Source organism: Muntiacus reevesi, chromosome 2 (genome assembly GCF_963930625.1).
Source record: "Muntiacus reevesi chromosome 2, mMunRee1.1, whole genome shotgun sequence".
NCBI classification, from domain to species: domain Eukaryota; kingdom Metazoa; phylum Chordata; class Mammalia; order Artiodactyla; family Cervidae; genus Muntiacus; species Muntiacus reevesi.
The window spans coordinates 249287766-249307064 of record NC_089250.1 but is presented as its reverse complement, the minus strand read 5'-3'; the positions used below and the strand labels follow the sequence as shown (position 1 = coordinate 249307064).

The 19299-nt window shown below is 42.8% G+C and overlaps 1 protein-coding gene across 3 annotated transcripts in view; it reads right to left on the bottom strand.

Moving 5' to 3' along the window:
* WWP2 (WW domain containing E3 ubiquitin protein ligase 2) overlaps positions 1-19299 on the bottom strand; it is a 144819-nt gene that overhangs the window by 48353 nt on the left and 77167 nt on the right. For all 3 annotated transcript variants that reach the window (XM_065925664.1, XM_065925666.1, XM_065925665.1), the window contains exon 7: positions 10289-10416. In XM_065925664.1, coding sequence (XP_065781736.1) covers positions 10289-10416 — 128 coding nt within the window. The remainder of the gene's footprint in view (positions 1-10288; positions 10417-19299) is intronic.

Here is a 19299-nt window from a genome sequence, read left to right as displayed (position 1 = left end):
TATTTCATTCATGCTAGGAAAGGCTGAAGGCAGGAGAAGAAGGGGATGACAGAGGATGAGATGGTTTGATGGTATCACTGACTCAATGGACATGAGTTTGAGCAAGCTCTGGGAGATAGCGATGGACAGTGAAGCCTGGCGTGCTGCAGTTCATGGGGTTACAAAGACAGACACAACTGAACAACAAAAAGTAATTCAGTCTGCTGTGATTATTGTTCTTATTGGAACTAAAATTGCTTCCTTCTTTGACTGGGGTTAACAGGAGACAGAAGGGGCAAAGACTTTTAAATCGGTTTCAAGTTTTTCAGAAAAAAATTCTAAATGATTTAAGTGGGAAAGTGAAGAACAGCAGGTATATTGTGCTAACATTTATGTGTGTACGTTCAAAAAATATATATGGACATGCTTGTATATTCAAATTGGAAAGAATTACAAGAAACAGAACAGGAACTGCCTCTGGGGAGGGAAGGGGAGGCTGGAGGACGAGAACAGGAAAGAAACTTTCTTTACACTGTTTAAGCTTTTTTACTTTGTATAAAGTGTTAACAACATGTATGTACTGCCTATTAAAAAATTATGATGAAATTGTCAACCAGGAAAAGAATAAAACCAGAGCCTTGTGGCATGCCAGTAGAAAAGACTGTCCAGTCAATACTATTTGGATTTGACCATTGATGCAGCTGCAAATCTAGTTACAAGGGTTCCCACCAGGACTGAGTCTGTGCACAGAGCTATCTGAGAACCTGTGATTTACCAGAGTCATTCATCTGTTTAAGAATTTTGTGCTATCTCAATTTTGAATTGGAGACAAAATATGAAAGCCAGATATCCTAGCATTGAAACTTTACGCATCCATGCTTATACTCTCTGCTCTCAAAAAACTCTGTGTCTGTGTGTGTGTGTGTTCAGAGTTGTTGCAGGTGTGATTCCAGACCACCACAATAAAGCAAATATCATGATAAAGCAAGTCACATAATTTTTCTGCTTGCCAAGGGCATATAAGTTATATTTACACTATACTATACTCTATGAAGCATACAATAGTATTATGTCTTAAAATATAATGTACACTTTATTGCTAAAATGCTAACCATCAACTCTTTTGCTGGTAGAAGGTTTGAAATATTGCAAGAATTATAAAAATATGACAGAGAGACGACATGAGCATATGTTGTTGGAAAAATGGTGCTGCAGATTTGCTTGAGGCAACATTGCCACAAACCTTCAACTTGTTTAAAAAAAAATTTTTTTTTAAATTATCTGTGAGGTACAATGGGCTTCCCTGGTGGCTCAGTAGTAAAGAATCCACCTGCCAAGCAGGAGATGCAGGAGACATGGGTTCCATCCCTGGGTCAGGAAGATGCCCTAGAGAAGGAAATGGCAGCCATCTCCACTATTCTTGCCTGGGAAATCCCATAGACACAGCCCGGCAGGCTACTGTCCATGGGGCCACACAGATTCAGACACAACTTAGCAACTAAACAACAAATGAAGCATAATAAAGCAAAGAGTGATAAGACAAGGTGTTCCTGTATATACACACATGCTCTTAGAACATAAGGGCTTGAAATTTCAGAAGTAAATCCTCCCCATCGCAGCTTATAGTCAGGAGAAACCAAAGTTCAGACAACTCAGTTACTGCCCCATGGTCACCCTGGTAAAATAGTGACAGAGCACGATTCTTGAGCCACAACTTAAGAGAGAAAAACTGGATTGTCAAAGACGAGGAGTTATAATTTCACCACCCCTTAGAGAAATGCTGTATGTTACTTTTAAGCTCTATTCAATATAGCCAGTATTCTCTCTTAATCTTAATTATTTGATGTACACAACTTGTCTGTACCAAAAGATGGTATCCTTCTTGAGAATGAGGGAAATTTTGTTTTCCTTTGTTTTTTGCTACTTTTACTCTCTACCTCCTATGTCCTTGCCTCCATCCCTCTGCTCACCTCAGCCCCTCTTCTCTACAGGCTCTTCCTATTGCTTCAGCCCAGACGGGTCCCTCAGCAGAGCCAACAATACCTGTGGTCTCAGCTACTCAACCACACAGCCCCTGTGACATTTACTGTGTTAGCACTTGGTGGACTGTGTCTTTTCAGCTTCTTTCCCTGAAACAGATTATAGAGCAGAGGCTCATTTCATACTTCTTTACACTGTCATAGCACTTGGTAAAATGGCATTTGATAAACATTCATTGAACAAATACTTATTTAATAGGCCTAATAATCTAGCAAAAGATATCTGAAATAAATGTGCCTCACATTTGGATAACACTATCATTGTGAAAGCGGGTTCTTTTTAAATTTTTTAAATTTGGGAATAACTGCAAATTTACAGAAAAGTTGCAAACACAGTACAAAGATAGCATGCCCTTCATCCATGCTATATAATATTACTACCTTGCTTAACTATGGCACACTTGTCAAAGCTAAAAAAATAAATAATCTTAGTACATTCAGTTCAGTTCAGTCATGTCCGACTCCTTGCAACCCCATAACTGCAGCACATCAGGCCTCCCTGTCCGTCACCAACTACCCAGTCTACCCAAACTCATGTCCATCGAGTCGGTGATACCATCCAGCCATCTCATCCTCTGTTGTCCCCTTTTCCTCCTGCCTTCAATCTTTCCCAAAATCAGGGTCTTTTCCAATGAGTCAGCTCTTCACATCAGGTGGCCAAAGTATTGGAGTTTCAGCTTCAACATCAGTCCTTCCAATGAACACCCAGGACTGATCTCCTTTAGGATAGACTGGTTGGATCTCCTTGCAGTCCAAGGGACTCTCAAGAGTCTTCTCCAACACCATAGTTCAAAAGCATCAATTCTTCAGTGCTCGGCTTTCTTTATTGTCCAACTCTCACATCCATACATGACTACTAGAAAAACCATAGCCTTGACTAGACGGACTTTTGTTGATAAAGTAATGTCTCTGCTTTTTAAAATACTGTCTAGGTTGGTCGTAACTTTCCTTCCAAGGAGCAAGCGTCTTTTAATTTCATGGCTGCAGTCACCATCTGCAGTGATTTTGGAGCCCAGAAAAATAAAGTTGGCCACTGTTTCCACTGTTTCCCCATCTATTTCCCATGAAGTGATGGGACCGGATGCCATGATCTTAGTTTTCTGAATGTTGAACTTTAAGCCAACTTTTTCACTCTCCTCTTTCACTTTCATCATGAAACTCTTTAGTTCTTCTTCACTTGCTGCCATAAGGGTGGTGTCATCTGCATATCTGAGGTTATTGATATTTCTCCCGGCAACCTTGATTCCAGCTTGTGCTTCTTCCAGCCCAGCATTTCTCATGATGTACTCTGCATATAAGTTAAGTAAGCAGAGTGACAATATACAGCCTTGACGGACTCCTTTTCCTATTTGGAACCAGTCTGTTGTTTCATGTACAGTTCTAACTGTTGCTTCCTGACCTGCATACAGGTTTCTCAAGAGGCAGGTCAGGTGGTCTGGTATTTCCATCTCCTTCAGAATTTTCCACAGTTTATTGTGATCCACACAGTCAAAGGCTTTGGCATAGTCAATAAAGCAGAATAGATGTTTTTCTGAAACTCTCTTACTTTTTCGATGATCCAGGCAATTTGATCTCTGGTTCCTCTGTCTTTTCTAAAACTAGCTTGAACATCTGGAAGCCTGGCTTGGAGAAATTTGAGCATTACTTGGCTAGCATGTGAGATGAGTGCAATTGTGTGGTAGTTTGAACACTCTTTGGCATTGCCTTTCTTAGGGATTGGAATGAAAACTGACCGTTTCCAGTCCTGTGGCCACTGTTGAGTTTTCCAAATTTGCTGACATATTGAGTGCAGCACTTTCACAGCATCATATTTTAGGATTTGAAATAGCTCAACTGGAATTCCGTCACCTCCACTACTATTAATTATATCCCAGACTTTATCTGGGTTTCACCGGCTTTTCCACTATTATCCTTTTACTATTCCAAGATCTAATCCAGGATCCCATGCTGCTTTTCACAAGTTCAGTCTCATGAGCTCACTTATCTTCCTAATAACCCCATAAGGAAAGTGGTATTATCCCCATTTTACTGAAGGTAAAACAGAGGCTCCCAAAAGTACCATTTAGTGATGTGGCAAGCAAGTAGCAGAATCAGCACTCAAATCCAGAAGACCACTAAACAAACACAATGGAAGGGGTTGAGGGAAAGAGAAACAGAGATGGCTTAGATGACTCTCATGTATCGGAAGAAAAGCTGGGTACCAAGATGAAAGGGTAAATGGGGTAAGGAGGCAAAATGCCTGATTTCTGCAACTGTGGGTATTTCACAAAGTTCCCTCTGTAATGCTGGTTAAACCCTGTAACTTTATGAATCAGATATTCATTGAGGGCTCAGACATACTCTAGTCACAGTTAGCCAAAAAGAGATCAGGAATTGGAAATTCTTCTGCTTAATCCTAGACACTCTGCCAGCTCACTGTGTGTTCCAAGATCCTTATGTGTGTGTGTGGTGCAGCACAGACTCTCACTGTACACACACGTCTTTTCAGCCCCCTCACTCGGGTGTGGAAAAGGTGCCTGCCAACAATGGAAGCTTTTTAAACGAAAGACCAGCTCATAACATGAGACATACGGTAAAGTAGTCAGTATCTCTCACTCATGAAACCCAAGCAATGCCTTCCAATGCAACTGATCAACTCAGCTCTTCACGAGACCAACCAAAACTAGAACAACAGTTCATAACTAGCATGACATGGCAGTGGGTGAGGATTATATAAAGAAAAGCAATTAAATTAGATGGAAAAAAGGAAAACTTGCAAATGGATAAAGTCATACTATGTCACCTGATGGGAAAGTTCCAACTTTCCTTGGTCAGTACATAGATTCAAACATTTTCCATTTACCTTCCACCAAGTTTCTAAAGGCTTCCCTGGCAGGCTACAGTCCCCATGGGGACTGCAAAAGAATCAGACATGACTGAGCAAGTTACACTTTCACTTTTTTTTTTCAAGTTCCTAAGTCTGAAATTTGTTTTGAAAATATATAAGCTATCAAAGCATATCATGGAGAAAAAGCAATAAGATGGAACTAGCCTCTCCAGGCATTAAAAAAACACATCAATAATCGAAATCACACAAGACTGGTTTAAAACCAGAAATAAACGGGATAAGAGTCCAAAAATGAATACTCACTGCATGTAAGAATATAAGAAAGTAAGAATATAAGAATATAGTAAGTGATAAACACAAAGCATCACCACAATTTTAAAAAAAGCAACTAATGTTCATAGGATAATAGGATCTCGCTACAGGGAAAAATTAATTGAAACTCAGCCTTCATTATACATATAATATGAATGTATACATACATATGCATATACAGATATGCCACTATAATTTCTGGTGGGATAGTTTAACATGAAAAAAAAAGTAAAACAGAAGAAAATATTTATTCCATCTAGAGACAAGAGACAATCTTTTCACTATGGAAGCAAAAGTTGAAATTACAAACACTAAAACAATGCTCAGGCACAATTTTTTTTTTAAAGTTTTTAACTTCTTTCCTAGAAAAATCACAGAAAATGAGATAAAAGGCAAAACAAAAATATAATAAAAACTTATAATCATAAAAATAACCAGTAAAACTTGTGTACCTAGATATTTTACACACATTAGGATGACTAGCATTAAAAAGAAAAAAACAAGTGTTCACAAAGATGTGGAAAAACTGGAACCCTCATTCACTGCCGGTGGGAAAAGAGTGCAGCTGCTGTGGAAAACAGTTTGAGGGTTCCTCAAAAGCTAAACATAGAATTACCATATGAACCACCGACTCTACTCCAAAGTATACAGCCAAAAGAACCAGAAGCACAGACTCAGACAGATACTCAGACATCCACATTCACCACAGCATTAGCCACAATAGCCAAGAGGAGGATACAACCTAAATGTCTATCAACAGATGAATGAATAAATTAAATGTGGTAAACACATACAATGGAATATTATTTAGCCTGGAAAAGGAACAAAACCCTGATGCTTGTTACAACATGGGTTAATCTTGAAAACATTATGCAAGTGAAATAAGCCAGAGTCAAAAGGACAAATGATTCCACATAAAACATGAAGTACCTAGAATAAGCAAATTCACAGAGACATAAAATAGAACACAGAGGACTTCTCTGGTGGTCCAGTGGTTAAGAATCCACCTGCCAATGCCGGGGGGCTCAATCCTTGGTCTGGGAGACTCCACGTGCTGAGGGGACGCTAAGCCCACACGCTGCAACTGCTGAAGCCTGCACACTCAGAGTCTGCACTCTGCAACATAAAGCTGCACAACATCAGGGTTTCACTCAATGCCAGTAAATCATTTACTTAACAATGGCTTAAATGGTAACTTTTATGAGTGTTTTACCACAATTTTACTAAAAAGACTATATAATAATCTCTAAAGTTAACCTCTATAACTCCACAAGTCAAATAACTGAACATTATGAAAGAAGTCACATAAGAGAAAAGCAACTGATAACTGAAGAAACACGATGAGCTTAAACGATGAGGTGGGACTCTATACCTGTTAGCAAAATGACAAACTTAGTATTTACAAGGTCAAGGAAAAAATAAGCCTCATATGCCATGAGGAAAATTTTACAATGCCTTGGCATATATGATTATTATAACACCAGATTTAGGCAATCTGGTAACACACTTCAGATTTTAAAAAGTTCACATCCTTTGACTCAAGAACTGCATTCCAGAAGAAACCAAGTTGTGTGTAAAGATGTTTACATCAGGATTTAGTTTTATGTAAAAGAAATGCACAAGGACTGAGAAATGGTTATATGAGTTATGGCATATTAACTGATAAATAATATGAAACCACTAAAAAAAGGTAAACAGAAAGACCCTGAAACATGGACACGTATATCAAAAATAATGAAGTGAGGACCTCCCTGGAGGTTAAGACTTTGCTTTCCAATGCCAAGGTGAGAGTGAAGGGGTGAGAGTGAAGGGATACAGGTTCAATCCCTGGTCAGGGTGCTAAGATCCCACATGCCTCTCGGCCAAAAAACCAAAACATGAAACAGAAGCAATAGTGTAACAAATTCAATAAAGACTTTAAAAATGGTTCACAACCAAAACATCTTTAAAAAAAAATAATGAAATGCAGAAAAGAACGTCTATCCATGCTACATAATTATAACCATATGAAATTACTTGCCAAGCTAACTTTGAGAGCTTACTATGTACCTGGCACTGTGCTAGACATGCAACATGTCTTACATAATTTATTCCTTATAACAACCCTAGGAGATATAAGCCCTTGTCCTGATTTTATTAATTAGAACACTAAGGGCCATCAAATCCCTGGGCATTATATACATGCTACACATGGGGATGTAGCATCTGACCACAGCCTGTGTGACTCCCGACCCTATATGCATGGAAATCTCATTTAAGGGAGAACTGAGTGAGAGATGTAATTTTTAGAGGGGGATAAAGTTTTCAATAAAAAAAAATTAGAAAGTAAATCATTGCACACAAGTCTCAATAAAGTGCTATGCCATTATCCTAGATTCTGAGCCCACCACTTCTAAAAACTTAGAAATATTATATTTATACAGACAGGCTGCCATTCACCTTCTGTTTATAAAAAATGGATACTTTACAGCTGTGACAGCGTGAAAAAACCACCTGGAACTCGGCTCCCTTTTGCCCCAGCTGTCTTTTTCATGCACAGCTGCAGGGCACAGCTGAAACCAGGCTGGCTACATGAATCTGTGGGCCTCTGGAACCCTCCCTGGGGCACGGCTCACTACACCGCCGTTTTGGAACTGGTCCTCACAGTTCCAACAGAGACATGTTGAGGGATGGAGGTGTCCTCAGTCAGAGCCACAACCCCCTTCTTGTTTTGTGCTGCCAAAGAGAGGGGGCTCCTGTCTGCTCCCCAAAGGAAAACTGAGATCTTTCTGTAACCTTTGGATAGACATTAAAAAGCCTACCAGGTCCAGGCTGGCTGTGAGGCATGGTGAACCAACTTCAGAGCAGAAAAGAGAGAGACGAGACAGGGGCCAAAGCCTTGGTGTTTGAACAGGCAGAAATCCCTAACGTGCAACGACTGTCCTTCACAGACGGGCTTGGGAGCGGTTTGGACATTCAGACACAGCACCATAAAACATCTCTAAGGCAGTTTGGGGTTACAGATACTTGGCTTTCAGAAGACGTGGCTGGCACCTGCCTCGTCTGCTGAAATACATAATGTTCCTGGAGATAAGGACAATATGCAAAGGTACCTAAAAATAAGCCAAGGGGAAACACAGACCTGTTTAAACATCCAAGGAGACTGACTCAAAGACCGTAACCATGGAAACGCAATTTACCCATAGCTAGTTTTTTTTTAATGTGGATTTTTTTAAAGTCTTTATGGAATTTGGTACATTATTGCTTCTGTTTAATGGCTTGGTCTTCTGGCCACAAAGCACAGGCGATCTTAGCTCTCCTATCAGGGATCAAGCCCACACCCTGCAGGGTGCCCATAGCAGGGACCTACTCCTACCCATAGTAGGGAACTGTCTCTATAAGACAAGTAGAGATGGCTGAGCGAGACCAGCATCACAAGTATGGAGGTCCCTGGGAGGACACAGAGGCTGGTATCATGGCCGTGGCATCGAGGTAACAACTGATTCCAAAAGCCAGTTCCCCTTGCCCATTTGTGAACACCAGCTCTCTTCTAAGGGTAACTTATTTTTCTAAGAGAAGCATGTTTACTGGTGCTCATGGTGCTCACACGGTTTCCTCCAGCATGGCCCATGGCCACCACCTTCCCACACAGATGGGAAGCCAGGTCACCCTTGGCTTCTGTGACTGGCAATGCCAGCGCCTGGACACGGTGGCTGGCACAGGAGCGCCAGGTGGGCCGAGACGGCAGCCCAGCCACTCGTCCTCCTCACCTCCAGTGTGTCCTCATCCTCAAAGCTCAGGGCCAGCTGGCCAACTCAGTTCCCGCAGACAGGCCCCAAACTCCAGAGAGAAAGTCAGGCCACCACACAGACAGTGAATCTCGCAGGATCCAGGCCACTCTGTCCTGCAGTCCGCCACAGACAATGTCATGGCTAACACCCTAGGCCATCACAGTGGCTAGGAGCCCTCAGATGGTGCTGCCAGGGAACTGAAAGTCATTAGAAGGTAGTCCCAAACGACGCCTCCTGCTCAATAAGTTTGTTATGGAAAAGACAGTAACAATACCAGGGTAATGCTTGTGTGAAGAAGCTATGCTATGTTCAATCCAATGACACTTAATTTTTAATCTAATACTTCCAGTAAGTAAAAGAAATATTAAATAGTGAATTTGCTAAATAAATATTAGAAATTAAATGTTGTGTTGTAAACATAATAAAAAGAATAAAACAATTTAGTAATTATTAAAAAGAAGAAGTTATGCTGCTCCAAATTTCCTGTCCTTGCCACACTTCTGCTACTACAAGCATCTACAAAATTATTTCAGTGTCACTTTCTGATTTAAACACCTGCATTCCCCTACCTATAGTTTATCAAAGCAAACGGCCATGACCCTTCCCAACTGCCCCAAATTAAGACAAATCACCAAATGACCAGAAATCACAAAAGATTTGACAATCCTCAAGGCGTTTAGAAGAATAAACTTTTGGGGGACAGCTTTTCCCTTCTAAATTCAGCACTGTCCTGATGAGATGGAAGGAAAGCGGGAGAAAAATGGATTTGTTTTGAAATAGGTCCTTCTCTTCCCACTTATGGGGAAGCAGGATCAAGTGCAGAGAAGTTCGGTGTGGATGTGGAAGGGCTCTCCTCTCTCAAATGGGACGAACACTCTCAATGGAACAGCCACAGGAGGCCCCCTGGTGGCACCAGGGCTTTGCCCCGGTTCAGCATCCCAACCCACTCAGCAGCGCCACCATCTTCTATAAGCCAGCTCTTAACAATAATACTTAGCTTTCTTTCCCCTTAGTCTGATCATTTCCATAAACTAGGGAAATGAAAAAAAAAAGTGTCACTTAAAAAAGATACCCCCCTCAAGAAATCCAAGGTTGATAAGAAATGAATTTAAAAATTAATGCTTTTTATTTCTCTGCCAAGGAAGGTTTGAGAAGAGTGCAGTCATGTGGAGAATGACCTTGGCTGTACAGACTACACCAGAGAGAAAAGAAGATGGGTCATGGAAAGAATGATGAATGCAAATTCCATCTTAGTTTGGGAGCCTTCTCTCACCCACCCTGCATCCTGACACGGCAGGCAGAGTCCCGGCTCCATGTGAGCACAGCTTTAGTTCGGGCTGGTGCTCTGCGCTGTCACTCACCTGTGCCATTGGCCAAGCCACTGTGGCTCGGGTTCTTGACGGGCTGGTGGTGCCGGCTGCTAGTACCGGGGCTCTGCTCACCGGCTGCTGTGGCTGGTCTGGCTGAACCACTTGAGTGTCTGTGCGTCCTGCAGGTTCAAAATATAAAACAGACAGACATAAGTTACCATGAAGAAGAAAGAACTGTGCCCCCACCTAAGTCACCGTATTCCCTCTCTCACTATTTATGGGAAATAAGCCCTGTAATAGTCCTTCTGGTCTTTGACTTGACAGAAGCTGGCCCCAAACGGAGAAACCCAGGTAAGCTTCCTTCTTGGTAAAAAGTACAGAAGGTAACTTTGGGTAAATTTTTCCACTTGAAGTAAACAAATCCAGAGTGAATTGCCCCTACATCTGAAATAACTGGCAAAATATCCTGTGACCATCACATTATTTTTATTGGGCTTGACCGTAAGAAGTAAATAAGAAAATCACTGGATGGGCTACAGACAACATATTTCTCCCATTAGCCAGAAAAGCAGCCCCAAACTTATCCAAATCCATCTGCTCTATAGCTAGAAACATTCCTGCCTTGGGAATAAATGTTAAGGGCGTTAGACAACCTCAACCAATGTGCATGTTGCCATGTTTTACCTAGAAAAGGTGACTCAACAGTCTATGCAAGTAAATGAGGAACAAAGCAGAGAGGGATCTGTACAGGAAAAGCGGTGGAATTCAGCAACAGAGACCGTCTGACATCTTCAGAGAACACAAGGCAACAGGCAGTATGTGTTTCCACAGTCTTGTCATAGCTTGACTTCCTTCACTCAATGAAAATGACTGAGCTTCCCTGCCCTTCAGTTTCCATTTTGTCAAAAGAGATTTATTCTACTACTCCATCATTACATACAATTTTTTGACAGTGAGAGGATTTCTATACTGCCCAGGGAAGAAAAGACCATCTCTGTCAAGGCAGAGAAACAGAGGTCCAGGGAACAATTTATAACCACGGGACGAGGGGCAGTGAGAATACCACCTACAAAAAGTGTGGAAGCAAGGATGGTGCTGAAGCTGAAGCACCAATACATGGGCCACCTGATGGGAAGAACTGACTCATTGGAAAAGACGCTGATGCTGGGAAAGATTGAAGGCAGGAGGAGAAGGGGACGACAGAGGATGAGATGGTTGGATGGCATCACCGACTTGATGGACATGAGTTTGAGCAGGCTCCAGGAGCTGGTGATGGACAGGGAAACCTGGTGTGCTGCAGTTCATGGCGTTGCAAACAGTCGGAAACAACTGAACAACTGAATTGAACTGAAGGACGAAGGATGTATTTAATATGCACTGGGCTGGAATATCAGGTTCCAGGTACCTGTGGTGTGCGGTACATTTTGCACATATTATCTCATTCAACATGGCAACCCCAGAGGTCACCTATTATTATTATGTCCATTTTACAGGTTAGAAAAGAGACACTGAGAAAGTGAGCAAAGGAGCAGAGGTTTGAATCTAGGTACTCTAAGATCGAGAGCCCACACTCTCTGGTTGGAGGCTGGAGTGGGGGTGGGGGAAGCCTGAACTTAAGTTGAATCCCTTCCGGGCTATTCATAGGTCACTTGGCCAATGGTGAGATGAAAACCTTGAACAGAAAGCTCACCCATGGGAAGGCTCCACACCCACCAGAACACCTCTGCTGGTGAGACATTCTGGTCCAGGATGTTGGGAAAAACTTGCAGTACAACAAACTCAGAGATTCCCAGGGGAAGGAAGTGGCCCCATGACTACCTTCTCCAACACGATGGGTACACACCCAAATGTTTACAGTGATTGTCTTTGGACGCTGGGAATATGGATGCTCCCTTTTGTGCTTTCCTAGGTTTTTCTGATTTTCTTCATTAAACTTGCCTACTTTTGAGGGAGGAAGAAACACAATTATTTAAAAAGAAAAAGGTTTTCTTGGGCCGAAACTACAAAAAGAAAAGAAGAAGAAGAAGAAGAAAGCAACCTAGCAAACCCTGGAGTCCTTGGTACCTAAGACTGCGTGGCAGTTAAAAATGGACAGGAGAGCACAACTGAGCTACGGAAATAAAGATTTAATTTGGACTGTTTTTCCATCTTATTTTTCCCTGAGCTAATTTCATAAATCAAAGCTGTCAGCCACACCTCAGTCAAGAAAAATATTTCAGAGTCCCTACTCCATGGGAAGGAATATTAGCATTGAGCATTTTACCACAAGTCCTCATCGAAAGCAGGAGTGCAGACTAGTTCCAGAGGGGAAGATGGTCGTTAGCTGCTGGTGAATGTGTGTGTATGTGTTGAGGGTTGAGAGCTTGAGAGAGATCAAATTGGTTAATAGAAGGTTTATTTCAGCCAAAAATCCCCTTAAAAGGACAAAAGAAAAAAGCCTCTGTGATTGGGTGCTCAGAGCCCACAGCAGAGGGCTGGACCCTCCAGGCGGGGCAGGCCGTGTGGGGCAGCATAGAGAATGAGACACCAGCTGTGTCACACGCACGGGCGCTGGCAGGCCTGTGACTCCTTCCAGCCCCCTGGGCTCCTTGACCCTCTGCAGGGCAGCTGGGCATGACAACAGGGTGGGTCCTGCTACTCTCCTGGCCCCTCCCTCCCTTCCCCAAAAGGGCGTGTGGTTGGAGTTGAGAGAGAACACTTTCAGAAATGTTCAACCACTAATGACAGCAGCACACCCTGAATGAGAGGCTGGAGCAACACTGGGATTAGCCATAAACCAGAGGCAGCTGGGACCACTTTGCGTGAATTGCTGCCTCCCTGCCCATGGCCCATGGCCACCCCGCTACCCGCCCACCACACACACACACACACACACACACACACACACACACACACACACACACACACACACACACACACACACACACACACACACACACACACACACACACACCCATCCCACTACCTGCCCACCATACACACACACACACATACATACAGACACACACACAAGGCCATCCCACTACCCGCCCACCACACACACATGCACGCATACACACAGACACACACACAAGGCCATCCCACTACCCACCCACCATACACACACGCACACATACACACAGACACACGCACACAAGGCCATCCCACTACCCGCCCATCACACACACATGCACGCATACACACAGACACACAGAGAGACACACACACACACACGAGGCCATCCCACTACCCACCCACCATACACACATGCACGCATACACACAGACACACACAAGGCCATCCCACTACCCGCCCACCACACACACACGCACGCATACACACAGACACACACACACACCCTTCCCCCAAACACACACCCTTATACACACACACACACACTTCCCCCAGATTCTTCCCTTGCCCTACATCTGGAGCTTCCACTTTTCCCCTCTTGAACTATCTTTAAAATAAGACTCTTAGAAAGAAGAGAAGGCCTGAACATTTGAGGAAAATCTCTTCAGCAGTTGCTTCCTTGGGAGGATTCAGTTCAGTTCAGTTCAGTCGCTCAGTCGTGTCTGACTCTCTGTGACCGCATAGATTGCAGCACGCCAGACTCCCCTGTCCATCAGCAACTCTCAGAGCCTGCTCAAACTCAGGGGAGGACTCACTCAACCCTTAGAAGATGGCACTGTGTCGTGATTAAAAAGCTGGCCCAAATGCTGAAACCACACACCATAAGCCAAAATAGTACCAGGACGCAAGTGGGGTGATGGGGTGGAGATGAGCTGGGCTCCGCCACAGGCAGCCTGGCTTCGGCTCTGCCAATGACTTCAACCTTGGCCTCATCCCTCCACCATTTTGGGGGCGGGAGGGAACAGCTATGCAGACCCTGGGGCAGTCAAAAGGTGGCGGAACAGCAAAACTCCACAAATGGGTTTGAGTCCTCTAGTTGCCGAGATTCGGCTCTCACTAGAGTATGTGCTTTCTCAGAATGCTGGTGTGAACTTACCTAAGTTCCTCTCTCAGGTCAGAAACCAAGGCCTCCCTGAGAAATACCAGTCAAGGTCCGGGTCCAAGGATTCTCTCTCCATGCTCCAGAAAACGATCTGATGCAAGTGAGGCCCCCAGGAAAGGGCTCCTAGCTGTCCCTTGCCATTCAAGCTTTGATGTTCAGTGCTGGCCTCGGTTCTCAGCTAACCCTGAGAGCCACAGCCTCAAATGCTGTGAGATATTTGGCACTGTCCTTCATGAAAGCTAGTAACTTGAATTCAATCATTATTTTCTGACCTATTAGGCTGTGTTCTAGAGCTAGCAACAAAATTAAAAGAGTCCCTGGCCTCAAGGACCTACATGTTAGGGGAAAGACAGTGATTGATAATTCTGCTCAGACACAAACTTGCATCACTCCCTATGATGCTGGTGTGTGGGAGTCACTGGCCAGTGAGTGAGCCTGGCCGGTAACTTAGCACTGTCACCGAGGGCAGCTTTGTTGATCCTCATCACATATGCAATAGTTTATGCGGAGCAATTAAACAAAACTTTATTTAAAAAAAAAAAAAAGGCAGCCTTACTATCGGTAATGTAAATTAAAACAAAATGAAGAGTCAAAAGAAGTAACAGCTCACAAGACACAAAAACAAAAGTTTCTGCTAAATTAAAAAATGAAATTCAAAATTTGGTGGTGGCTCAGAACTTGGGATTGGTAAGTCTATCATATGCTTTATGAGGGAATGGATTTAAAAAGCACCTCATTAAAATTCAAAACTTCTGCCCTTCCAAAAACACTATCAGGAAAATGAAAAGCTAATCCCTAAACTGGGAAAAATTATTTCTAAAATATGTATCTGATAAAGGATTTCTATCTAGAATATATAAGAAAAAACTTTTAAAACTCAATAATAAAAAGAATAAACCAATAAAACTAACCAAAAAGCTTTAAAAGAGAAGATCTACAAATGGCAAATAAACACATGAGAAATGCTCAACATCAATAGTCATTAGGAAAATGCAAATTTAAACCACAGTGAGATACCATCACACAACTATACGAACAGACAAAGTAAAAATAAAACAAAAAAGCCTCACACACACAAACAAAAACAAAACAAAAAATCTGACAGTAAACAGTGTTAGTAAGAACACAAAGCACCCAGGTCTCTCAAACACTGCTGAAGGGAATGCAATGTGGTACTATCATTCTGGAAAAAAGTCTGGCGGTTTCTTATAAAGTTAAACATGCACTTAGTGTACCAACCAGCAATCCCACGCTTAGGTATTTATGCAAGAGAAAAGAAAACATGTTTATACAAAACTTGTAGGCAAACTATTTTGGGTGACGATTCATAATTTTCAAAACCATAAACAACCCAAATCGGTGAATGAACAGACCGAATGTGGTACATCAACACAGTGAAACACTACTCAGCAAACAAAAGGAATGAACTACTGATGATGAAACAACATAGATGAATCACAAATGAATTATTCGAAGCAGAAGGAGACAGATACAAAAGGTTACAGAGTGTATCATTCCATTTTTATGACATTTAAGAAAAGGTAAAACTGCAGGGACAGGAAATAATTAGTATCTGCCAATATCTGGAGAAAGAAGCAGGGGCTGACTGCAAAGGGACAAGAGGGAACTTTTCGGGGAAATGAAACATTCTGTATCTTGATTTATGGTGGTGGTTACCAGACTCTATGGGCTTCCAGGTGGCACAGTGGTAAAGAATCCACCTGCCATTGCTGGAGATGCAAGAGACATGGTTTCGATCACTAGGTGAGGAAGACCTCCTGGAGAAGGAAATGGCAACCCACTCCAGTATTCTTGCCTGGAAAACCCCATGGAGAGAGGAGCCTAGAGGGCTACCGTCCATAGGGTAAGAAGAGTTTCAGGCACAGCTGAGTGACTGAGGATACACCAGACTATACTTCTGTCAAAACCCACAGAACTGTACATTGCATAGGGTGTAAGTTACTGTATGCAAATTATACCTCCACAGACCTATCTTCATTTTAAAAAGCAATCTGTGTGTTTCAGTCACTGGGAAAACAACTCATCACGTGAGAAAAATTTTTACAGTAATCAAGAAGTTTTAAAAGAAAACTTAGGTATGGTATGAGGATATTTGTGTGTTAGTCACTCAGTATGAGGATATCTGTGTGTTAGTCACTCAGTCACGTCCAACTCTTTGTGATCCCATGGACTGTAGCCCGCCAGGCTCCCCTGTCCATGGGATTTTCCATGTAAGAATACTGGAGAGAGTCATCATGTCATTTCCTTCTCTAAGGGATCTGCCCCCCCCCAAAAAAAAACACCCAGAAAACAAGAACCTTGAAAGGAATATGATTCAGGCAATACTCAGAACTCTACAAACACCCTGTATTAATAAATACGGGGATTCTTCAATGCCCAAGGACATATCTCTTCCAAATGTCAAGAATTCGTGGCTAACCGGATACTGGGTGCCAAGCATATTTTTCTATCTTGGTAAAAAGGGCCCAGAATACTAAAGGGAAGTTCTTTGACCTCAGAATTCAAGCCCATTAGCTCGGCAAAAGAGAAGTTTCTGGGTAGAACCACTGATAGTGGGGTTTTTCCTCCCTTTAAATTTATTAAAGGAAAAAAAAACAGACACAGAAGTTAAATTGCCTGAATAACAAAACTGTTCTCATATCCCAATTCAGGGAATTGATTTTTGCCTAGATGACTAGAAGCAAGAGGGTGGCCATCCTGCCCCTCTTCCAAGTCCTCTTAACTGGGCATTGTCTTTTAATAGCAGCATGGAAACAAAACTGAGTGAGGCCGGGCCAGTTTCCAGTAAAAGAATCAGCAAAAAAAAAAAAAAAAAAACCAAAAACAGTCACTTAAAATAGAATCATGGAGGGAAAAATGGGAAGCAGTGATGGGAAAAGAAATGGTTTCCATCATTCAGAGAGGCGTCATTAAGCGAACCTGCTCCCACCTACATGCAGCCTCCTCAATTCTTCCTGTCCATTCAGATGTGGACAAGGAGGGGGGAGTGCAGCCTCCTCAATTCTTCCTGTTCGTTCAAATGTGGACAAGGAGGGGGAAATGGGAGAGGGATAAAAAGGGGAGGTGAAAAGGGAAAGGCGCAATTAAGAGTTAAAAATGGGACCACTGGAATCATTCTGAGGGTAATTTACGGCTCCATTCCACACCCTACCTCTGGCTGCCAGCCTCAGAAATGACAGGAAAGGTAAAAATAAAACAACTGCCAAGTCCATTCTACATGACAGAGAGACAAGTGATTTACTTCTGCCCAATCTGGAGAACAGAGAAACATTCTCAATGGTAGCAGCTTTATGAGACTGAAAAATTCACTTTAAGAGAGATTATATACTACATTTTGACTCATCTCATTCCAGGTTGTATGTTGGGCTTCTTCCATCCCACCCTCTTGGGGCAGCAGGCAATGACCTGGGGTTCCCTGAACACAGAAGGCAGCCCCTCAATTATTTGTCCCATGTCCTGAGATGGTACAAGGGCAGAGAACGCTCCAGCAGCTCAGCAGACACGCACGGTGGGCCGTCAACCTCCACTGACACACAGCAGGCAGCTGCAGGGAGCTGACCCTGAACACAGGGCCCCAGCTTCTGCTATGGGGGGCCAGAAAAGGCTCTTCCACCTTCTTCCCCTGGCATCACCTCTTGCTTGAGCCCGGCCCATGCCAGAGCATTCCTGAGCTATAGCCGCAGACCTGAAAGGACCACACGGTACCAGAATGACAGTGCCCAGGGCGTTATTTCTAAGCGTTCTGATGCAACAAATCACAAAGGCAGGGATTCAGCAGGAGGGAGGCACACTCCTAAAAGAATATGTTCATCAGACATTCCTCCAAACCTCCCTCTAAACTCCTCCCAAGGAAAATTTGGAACTTTTGCTGATCAACTCCCTGGCATCCTCTTCTCTAGACTCTTTGCCCAGCTGGCAAAGACCAAATCCTGGTCCAAATGTCCCTCACCTCCCAGGCTGCACTAAACTCCCTGACTTCTCTGGCATAGCATTCTATCCTTTTCCTTAATGGCTTTTTTATTTTAACTTTTTATTTTGTATTGAGGTATAACCAACTAACAATGTTGTGATAGTTTCAGGTGAACAGCTGAAGGGACTCAGCCTTTCTATTTGTAATTTATGTTTGTTTATCTGTTTAACGTCTAACTTCAACAAGGCCCATGAAGGCGGAAGCCATGCCTGTTTAGGTGTAACTTTGTATAACCAGCACCTAACATGTGCTTGGCCCCACAGCAGGCACAAAGAAACATTTGCTGAATGAATAAAGACACAAGCTCTCAAGTACAAAAGCACTCTTGGGCCTGTAACCTCTAATATTTCCCATGTTCCTGGCAATCCAGTCACTCCTCACCTCCCTGTCTCCAACCACCTCTTTAAAGAATGGAATCTATGTCAAGAGATGGAATCCACAAGGTAGTAGGTATTGAGAAGTGTCACAGCTAGTGTCTTCCAAAAAAGTTAGCCCTCAACATCATTTAAGAACATTCTCTAGTCTACAAACCAAGGTCTACAAATAAAAATCATTTCATTACACTTTTTTCATGCCGCGCATACTAAAATTGCAAGACAATCTCCACATCTAATCAAATTTTATTTGTCATGGTTTTTTCCTTTTTTGCTGTTGTTCTAGCTATAATTTTCAAGCACTCTCCAACAGGTAAAGACTAGGCAAGGGATTGATCGTGGGAATTAAAACAGATACCTTGTGTGGCAGGAATATTTTCTAAAATGCCCCTCCTCCCAAAGACACCCCACCTCAAAGCATAAAACCAGGGAATATGATGACATATCACACAGCCTGAATTCCTGCTGAGTACGTGGCCTCACTCAAGTTAGAGGGCTTATAGAGAGACGGCAATGCCCTGTGGAATCAGTGCTCATCTCACAGGGATGCCATTTCTGTGATCCAAATATCCTTCATGAGACACACACTCCTGGCATTCAACCATCATCTGGGGATGTGAACAGTTATCTATATGTGGGACATCACTGTTCTCAGAGGGTGAGTAAGTAACACTCTCTCCTGGTACAGTTCAGGAACATGGAT